Consider the following 9,816-nt stretch of genomic DNA (forward strand, 5'->3'; position numbering starts at 1 on the left):
GCAGTCACGTGGTTTTCAGGCGAATGAAGCTTCGGACGTCATAGATCACGTGCTTTTGGCAAAACGAATCAAGCTCCGATACAGTGCTTCAATGTGAAATGTGTTGTTTTTTTGATACAAGCTTCGAAGCCTCGGTTTCGAACATCACATCACTATGTCACACAGCTTCTCTGAGTTTGCTTTTCCTGGTTTCTGTGTATTATTTGGATTTTGTCTTGTTTTCTGCCCTGTTTGTTACCCTTTGGACTGACTACCCTGTGTGTGACCTTATGCCTGTGTATGGATTACAGTTTTGGATTACCATAATAAACTGCTTTTGGATCCCCAATCTTCGTGTCCTTGTGCAGATCGATACATTGATACTGAATCATGACAACATTTCTGTCCAAAACTTGCATGTCAGTCAGTTTGACATTTTTGTGAAAAATTTTAGCATCATTTTCTCTAACACACGATGCATTTGTATCTGTATAATGTGTCATGTTGGATCTGACTGTAGGTATCAGGAAGTCTTGAGGCTTTAACACAGTCTGTGTGTTTAACTGTCTGTCATTATTCGGTCAGTATGGAGCTCAATCAACTTCCTCTTGTGTTCTGTGAGTATTGCTTTCTCTGGATGTATTTCAGTGGATGTTAATTGCTCTTATATTATGAATGGCATCAAGTGATTTAGTGTTCCTTGTTTTGTTTTTTTTGTTTTTTTCTTTCATGCTGCTCTCAGATTTTCAAATCGATCCCTAGTCCATGATATATGAGGGATAAAACATGTGAAGGAAGGAGCAGGTGTGCAGTTAGTGCTGTTTGTGAAAGAGAAAAGCACTTTGTTGTGTTTTGGTCAGCCTGTTTGTTCAGTCAATCAGATTTTTTGTGTTTTAATAACGTTTGTTGAATCAGTTCTGTTGGTTTGATTTGCTCAGATGCTTCACTAGTGCGCACTTAGTAAGAGTTTCTTTATTCCTCTGCTTGTGATCAGTCTGTCAGTTCCTTAAACAGGTTTCTCTGCTATGATGATGAAATCTGTAAAATATCAAACCACTGTTTCTGTGTTCATCTGGAGACATATGCAGTCCTCCACACAATATCTTATTATGAGTTCATCTTTATTACTGTCACAGTTTTCAGACCCTTGAAAGTGTAGACAAGTTAGATGAAAAGGTCTATAGACAAATTAGCCAAAAAAAGAGGTTTCACTTTATTTTGATGGTCCCTTTAACATTCTGTTGACTATAAGTATCATTGCACCTACATATCTACTGGCTCTCATTAGAGTGTTAGTAGAGTATTATTAGACTGGTAAGGTTGGGTTAAAATAAGTTCACATGTACTTGCAAAATTATTTATAGTCAGAGTGTCTGTTGGGACTCCATCACAATAAAGAGTTAGCAGATATTATTCAGACAGTCTAGTACTCTAATGAGAGTTAGTTGACTCGTGCAAAGTTATTTATTGTCAACAGAATGCTCAAAAGGCACCATCAAAATAAAGTGTTAACAAAATTGACTGAACAGAAACCTGTGTTGTGAAGCTGACAAATATTTAAGAGTAAAATGATGGTGTTTTACAAGCAAAGGAAGAAGAATATACCTTCATATGGCTAATGTAATGTACACAGTATTAGCTCAATGCTGACATTTTCTTTTTGTGTTTTTAGTGCTGATTTCAATCATCCACTCTGGACAAACTGAAGGTGAATGAATTTCATCACATATTCACATACGAGTGATTCTACACTATTACAAATTAGCTGTAAAAAGAGTTATGCTATGTAAGAGTTATTATTTTAAATTATTATAAATACACCTTAAGTTATTTTGTGTTGTGACTAGAGGAAGAAATTTCAGTGAACTAATAGCAGTGACAATACATAGCAAATATATTTCCTCACATAATGAACTGCTCTGAGAAATTAGTGAAAATGTTTCATAAGACACGAATAAGTGACTGTAACAGCTATAAAGAACAAGACTTCACTCTAACCTGATATAACGTGGGTTTTGCAATAAACTGTTTATACAGTAAAAACAGCTCATTTTATTATTTTATTATTCACATTATTTTTATTGTGAATTGTTGTCATTGTACAGAAAAACCAAAACTCAAAGTGACCATTAAACCTGCTCAACATGTGTTCAGAGGAGAGAACGTCACTCTCAGATGTGACATATATGCTGAAGGAGTCACTAGCTGGAGCTACTTCTGGTATAAAGAAGGTTTAAGCAGAGTTTTCAGTTATGGACAGGAACACACATTCAGTTCTGTCACTGAGTCTGACGCAGGTAAATACTCCTGTGATGGATCTAATGGATCACGCATGTCTCACCGCAGTGATGCAGTTACACTGACAGTATCAGGTGAGTTTGAGCATCTCTTCATAAACACACACAAACACACGTTTATTAATGAGTGATTTCTCAATTTCAGCTCCCAGAGCAGCTTTCTTTAGTGTTTCTTAAGAGGTTAAAAAGTGATCAGATTTTTAGGGGCCGAGCACCAAACTTGTGTTGCCCTTTTTATAACTGAATCTTTGGCTAAAAATAGGATTCTTATCCTGGGGACAGTTGCATAAACTTCATGTTAAGACAGTGTCTTAAAAACTAATCTGACCAACTAGCAGTTAGCCAAGGGGTAATCAGTCTTACTTTTTGGATTCAACTTAGACTAATCTGTGTTTTTACATAACTAAAGAAAAAAAATAGATGACTAACTTTTAAGACGTCTAAAACTTTTATGCAACTGGCCCCTGATCTCAAAATGAAGACGAAGTCTTAATAATCAGACACTGTAAAATATATTGACATCTGCTTTTGTTTCTCTTTTTCAAGGTGTTTTTTTCTTTTTCTTTTTTTTAAACGAATTTGGCTCATTTGATTGTCAAACAAGGTTTTTTATTTGATTGTTTAACTATTACCAAATGACACGCTAAAAAAATAGTTGTGATGTATTTCTGCAACACTTCTCTGTTTAAATAAGCGTTGTAAGCACCCTGCAAACAAGCCTGCACTGGCACTTAGGGCTGCCAGCGCAGGGCCCCTGAGAATTTGCTCATTGGCAAATGTTGGCTCCTTAGCACTGGCCCTGCACGGGCAGCCCTCACTTAGCCTCCAGGAAGCCTAAGCGCTGTTTTATTGAAAATAATAAAGTTTGAAGTCACCGTTATGGAGGTAAGTGCGAATGCCCCCCCTTGGGGTCCTGTCTGTGCGATATGAACGATATCGTGGACGTTAAAATCAGTACCGCCGCTCCCTATATGCAGAGTACGCAGTTTGCGTAGGGCACCAACTCCCACCATCCCAGGTGCTCAAAAACAAAAAACGTAACGCGCCAACATTCTGTTGACACTAAGTAATGTTGCAACTACATGTCAACAAACTCTCATAAGAGTATTAGTAGACTGTCTGCGTCATATCTACCAACTCCTTATTGTGTTGGTCTCCCAACAGATATTCTACTGACTATAAGTAACTTTGCAAGAACGTGTCAACTTAATGTAACCCCAACCCTACCAGTCAACTAATACACTACTACATACAACATTGCTTCTAGTCAATAGAATGTGTTAAAGGGATCATCAAAATAAAGTGAAACCGAAAATGCTAACACCATCACAAATGAATCACAAATAAATCACAAATACTATTACAAACAATCAACTTTTAACAATTAAAACCATAAAAAAATGGTTTTCTGTAGTGTGTTTTGGGACATATTCCATTAGGATTTATTGGTTTTAACAAGCCACCAATGGAAGGTGACCAATTACCAGTAAAGACCAGGGTTTAAATTGGGCCAGGGCCGTCCGAGCCTAAGCCCCGGCACATAGACTCCAGGGCTCGACATTAACGCTTCATTAACGCCAGACAAGTAACATGATTAAAACATCACTAAGCAAAAATAATTATGTAAACACCAAAACGCATATATGGATATAGCTGTATGCTATTGACAGTACAAGGTTGCGCTGCTGAGGTGAGGTTCACGCAGCCTCTCCAGGAGAAATCAAAAGGCGCAACACTAAGAAACTCAGCATACTGAGGTAAAAATTCAAAATGGAAGGTTTTTATATTTAAAATACAGTTAGTTAGGCAACATCAAGTCAGGTCAAGTCACCTTTATTTATATAGCGCTTTTACAATACAGATTGTGTCAAAGCACTTAACAGTATCAAATTGGAGGATAGAGTGTCAGTAATGTATAATGATAAGATTAAACACTCAATTTTCAATTTTCAGTTAAAGGCATTTCATTATTGAATTCAGAGATGTCATTGTCTAGCTCAGTTTAGTTTAAATAGTATCTGTGCAATCAAATCGGCGATAATCGCTAGAAATTAAGTGTCCCCAACTGAGCAAGCCAGAGGCGACAGCGGCAAGGAACCAAAACTCCCTCCGAGACAGAATGGATAAAAAAACCTTGAGAGAAACCAGACTCAGTCGGGGGGCCAGTTCTCCTCTGACCAGACGAAACCCGCAGTTCAAAAGTTTATATTTCTATTTTAATTTTGTTGCAATTTCTAACAATAGTAGTATTATGTAGTTAGGTATTTTATTATATTTTAGTTATTTTGTTATTTTTGGTTGATATATCTGGGGATATATCTCTGGGGGTCATCTGGGTGTCCTGGTCTCCGCTGATGATCAGGGCTGTAGACATCATCTCTTGGTGCTGATCCACCATCTGATCGGATACGGACTGAGAAACAGACTAGGAAAGAAACAGACAAATATTAGCGTAGATGCCATTCAACTTACGATGTAACGAGTACATCGTGTGTTATGGGGAGTGTTCCCGGTTCCGGTTGATCTAATTAATGCAGCCTAACAATCCTTTAACGGATTTGAATAATAGAAGCGTATTAATGTGTTATGTGTAAGCCAGGCTAAAGAGATGTGTCTTTAATCTAGATTTAAACTGACAGAGTGTGTCTGCCTCCCGAACAGTGTTAGGTAGACTGTTCCAGAGTTTGGGTGCTAAATAGGAATAGGATCTGCCGCCCGCAGTCGATTTTGATATTCTAGGTATTATCAAACGGCCAGAGTTTTGAGAACGCAGCGGACGTGGAGGACTATAATGTGATAAGAGCTCGCTCAAGTACTGAGGAGCTAAACCATTCAGGGCTTTATAAGTAATTAACAAGATTTTAAAATCTATCCGATGCTTGATAGGGAGCCAGTGCAGTGTTGACAGAACCGGGCTAATATGGTTATATTTCCTGGTTCTAGTAAGGACTCTAGCTGCTGCATTTTGGACTAACTGTAGTTTGTTGATCAAGCGTGCAGAACAACCACCTAATAAAGCATTACAATAGTCTAACCTTGAGGTCATAAACGCATGAATTAACATTTCTGCATTTGACGTTGAGAGCATTGGTCTCAATTTAGATATGCTTTTGAGATGAAAAAATGCAGTTTTACAGATGCTAGAAACATGGCTTTCAAATGACAGATTGCTATCGAACAGCACACCTAGGTTCCTGACTGATGAAGAAGAATTGACAGAGCAGCCATCAAGGGTTAGATAGTGCTCTAGGTTATTACATGTGGGGTTATTAGGTCCGATAATTAACACCTCTGTTTTTTCAGAATTTAGCAGTAAAAAATTACTCGTCATCCAGTTTTTTATATCGACTATGCATTCCGTTAGTTTCTCAATTTGGTGTGTTTCATCACTCAACGTTTTAACCATTACGACTGTTTAATAGTTCTATAAACAGTTCAATGAGCAAATACAATAATATTAGGTCACTCACATTTTACCACAGCGCATCTCAAAGCAACCATCCGATTCATTGCTGAATGATTCAGTGTTTTGAACGAATTGGTTGAGTCAAAATTTCATTAGCCCATACATAAACATCTGATGAATCTGCCGTTTGAACGAATCGTTTGAATGAACGACTCAATGACTCACTCATTAAACTCTCACTACTGGCACCTACTGGCGTTTTAATTTAGTTGAAAAGTATAATTTTCACCATCATTTCTTGTTTGTACATTAAATTTTTGTTTTTAAAGAATCTCATAGTTTAATGTAGTTGTATTTTTCAGTGTAAATAATTTAATTTGACAGCGTATAGATAATAACAATCACATTATTATAATTGAATTCATAGATCAAATGTAAGAATTTGAAATTAAAGTTAATGAGATTAATGAGAAAGTGCCCTCTATAAAAGGTAAAAAAAAAAAAAAAAAATGCCCTTGGATAAAATAAAAAACATGCAGATTCATAGCCTATGTCACAGCTTATAGAAAACCGATGAGAATATTGCATTAGAATAAATCACATAACAAATCCCAATTTAACCCCTGGTAAAGACCAACAGGGTCCATTACAGTTTCCAGTAAAACCAATACAAGTCCCATTATAACCAGTAAAACCATTACAAATTTTGTGATGGTGTCTATTGTTTTTTTCAACATTACATGTTATTACAAATGCCTGCAAAGGGAGCCAAAGGCCTGGCCATTGCTGCTGTTACACTTAAAGACGATCAAGTCCTTGTTTAATAGGTTATTGACCAAACATTTAATTAAAATTATCCACTTAATCTTTCATTTTTGGCCACGTTTTTGCATACATTCACATCAGTGAGAAGATATTTTGAAGAATGCGGGTAACCAAGCAGTTGCTGGTCCACATTGACTTTGACAGTAGAGGGGAAAAAATACTATGGAAGTCACTGTGGACCAGCAACTGTTTGGTTTTCCACCTTCTTAAAAATAGCATTTATGTTTAGCAGAAGAAGGAAACTCAGGTTTAAAGCAACTTTTGAGTGAGTAAATGATGGTATAAAAATAAAACACTAGCCTATTTTAATTCTTGGGTGAATTATTCCTTTAATGTTAATAAAACACCAAACACAAAGAGAAAAATCACTCACTACTCTTGACTGAAAAACTTTAATACAGTCTCTTTAATAGGAATCAATCTATATAGTGTTCATTCAGTTTCTTGAATGCTCCTGCTAAATACACCTATTGTACCTGAAAATAAAACACTGTTTATTTTATTTGTATATTGTTTGTATTTGTAATGTGTATCTTTGTTCTCATTTTTTAATAACAAAGATAAAATAATGACAAAGATTTTTATCTTCACCCACTTTGGCCTAAATATATGCCATACTTTTTTATATTTTGTTACCTTGTCTTTATAATAGGGAAATTAGTTTGGCTGTACTGCTCATACAGCTTGCAAAATAGAAAACCCAACATGAATTGTGATGCCCCTAGCCGAGTGATACACGAGTTACACTATGAGCAACCCCAGCCAAGAGCAATGAGCGCGCCTTGCAAACGAATAGTGTTGCAGGTGCAGTTCACAGAGCAGTATTTATACTACCTTTCTGTCAGTAGAGTGTTCAGTGTCAGAATGGAAAAAGCTGCCAATTTATCATAGTCTGAGAAAGAACAAACTGTGATGAAATGGTGCTTCAGCACTTTGATCTCGGAAACAACACGCCTTGTGGGTTATTCACATGCTGCTGTAGTGAGTATGTCTCAAAAGTGGTGTCTAAAATCAAACCACTTGCATGTTGTCTGCAGCTCAATGAGGCCAGAGGGGAGCGGAAACTGTCGTGCATTGTTCACAGTAACCACAGGGCCACAGTGTGACAGATCACCAACAGCTAAACAGTAGAAAGAACCACACTGTGCAGTTTTCCGCTTATGGGTCTGCTTAGTCGACCACCCAGCCGGGTCCCCATGCTAACTGCATGCCACCACTAACAACACAAGAATTGGGCCCAAAATCATGGAGATTAGACAGTGGATGATTAAAAGAAAGTGACCTGGTCTGATGAATCAAGATTCCTGGTGCATCAAGTCAACAGCCGACTGCGGATACACCGATTACCAACAGAGACTGTGGCACCTGGATGCACTGTTGGGTAGAATCAGGACAGTGACGGCATTGTTTTGTCACGTGCAATGTTTTCTTGGGACACTTTAGACCCCATTATCCCAACAACACAATCCCTGATAGCTGCCAGGTATCTGAACATTGCTGTGGACCAAGTGTAACCATTCATGACAACCCAGATAGCAAGAAAGCAGGTGAAAACCACTGAATCAATGTTAAAAAATAGTTGATTTGTCAGTGTTAATGGCACTGAATTAATATAATTTTTGCTCCTGCAATTAATGTTGAAATTTCAACAAACCACCATTATTGTGATCAGTGTTTGATTTAGTTGGGCTCTTGACTCTTGCTTTTCATTAAGTTAATTATCTTTCAGTGCTTAACACAGTACTGTTTCACTGTAAACACTTATGCATTAGTAAACAAAGAGAAGTTTTAAAGTTAAGTTGGAGTATAGATTATTTTTTGTGATGGTGTCAAGCTGTAATAAAGTTGAGACATAATACTAAAAAATGTTGAAGCTGATTTTTCAATTCAGAATTTTTTCAACATTATATTCAGGTGCAAAAGTGATTTTGATTCAGTGTAATTAACATTGACAAATCAACAACTTTTAACATTGATTCAATGGTTGTTTGCTATCAGGGTGGTCATAATGTAATGGCTCATCTGTGTATATATTTCATATATTGCGAGTCACCGATAGTAAAAGCGCACTTGCAGTAAAGTATTTAGCAAAGAGACTCACTGTGCTGAAGACTGAACAGCCATTACTTTTTAAATAAAGTAACATATAATCTTAATGGTGTTTGGCCAATCATCATCTTAACCACATGCTCTACTTTTCAGCACGACAGCAACCCCAAAACCTCAAACATACCAGAAACCCTCTTAAATCCCAAAATAATACAACATTAAACACAAACAGTTCTCCCCCATATTACAATTAAGCAAAAAACACATGAAATAACATTTAATTTTAACATTTACTTTTCATTAACAGTCACAAGCAAAGCAGGGAATTAGAAATCAACTGTAACTCAATTCTGTGAATATGTGTATACATTGAGCTTTATATGGGAACATGTATGTGCAATATATGCACACAATAAATGATACCCTTATGAGACAGAAATAGATGAATATATATGTTTTATAAAACTTTAGGAATATTATATAACTCATGCTCCCACTAACTTTATATTGACAGGTTTTCCTAAAATAACTCTGACTGTTGATCTAAAGCGTTCAGTGTTCACTGGAGACTCAGTTACTCTGAGATGTGAGGGGATTCAGTCACAGAATGGATGGGAGTTTCTCTGGAAAAAAGACTCAAACCCTGAATCTACTGGAGCTGCAACTAAAACAATCAAACGTGTGACAGTCTCTGATGGAGGAGAGTACAGCTGCAGAGCACGAAGAGGAGGATATTACACATATTACACAAATTACAGTAAACCAGCAGCAGTAACAATATACGGCAAGTATTTCAGTTTTCTCTGAGAACACAATGAAAATGATTTAGCAAGATATTAAGTGATTATAATCGAACAACACTTCAGTCTAAGTTGAGTTAGACTAACATGAGTCATGTTTTACAATCAAGTGTTCATACAGGAAAAACACATTTAATTTTTATTCGTTAAATCATTTATCACATTATTTTCATTGTGAATTGTTGTCATTGTACAGAAAGACCAAAACCCACAGTGACCATTAAACCTGCTCTACATGTGTTCAGAAGAGAGACAGTCACTCTCAGATGTGACATATATTCTGAAGGAGTCACTAGCTGGCGCTACAGATGGTATAAAGAAGGTTCAACCAGTGTTTTCAGTGATGGACAGAAACACACATTCAGTTCTGTTACTGAGTCTGACGCAGGTAAATACTCCTGTGAAGGATCAGAGACAGAAGGATCACGCTGGTCACAAACGAGTGATAAAGTTACACTGA

General features: G+C 36.8%; 1 protein-coding gene across 1 annotated transcript; it reads left to right on the plus strand.

Annotated features, from left to right (window-relative positions):
• Positions 1–245: 245 nt before the first annotated feature.
• LOC131520839 (Fc receptor-like protein 3) lies at positions 246–9,816 on the plus strand. Its single transcript, XM_058745348.1, has 6 exons — positions 246–398; positions 500–596; positions 1,652–1,687; positions 2,085–2,351; positions 9,071–9,340; positions 9,602–9,816. The coding sequence occupies exons 1-6, from the start codon at positions 270–272 to the stop codon at positions 9,814–9,816; spliced, it is 1,014 nt and encodes a 337-aa protein (XP_058601331.1). The 5' UTR covers positions 246–269.

Source organism: Onychostoma macrolepis, chromosome 15, assembly GCF_012432095.1.
Source record: "Onychostoma macrolepis isolate SWU-2019 chromosome 15, ASM1243209v1, whole genome shotgun sequence".
Taxonomy (NCBI): domain Eukaryota; kingdom Metazoa; phylum Chordata; class Actinopteri; order Cypriniformes; family Cyprinidae; genus Onychostoma; species Onychostoma macrolepis.

Coding starts and splice junctions, on each gene's coding strand:
- LOC131520839 (XM_058745348.1), top strand. CDS start 270: ATGCCTGTGTATGGATTACAGTTTTGGATTACCATAATAAACTGCTTT. Junction 1,688..2,084: donor CCACTCTGGACAAACTGAAG/GTGAATGAATTT, acceptor GTCATTGTACAG/AAAAACCAAAACTCAAAGTG. Junction 9,341..9,601: donor AGCAGCAGTAACAATATACG/GCAAGTATTTCA, acceptor ACATGTGTTCAG/AAGAGAGACAGTCACTCTCA.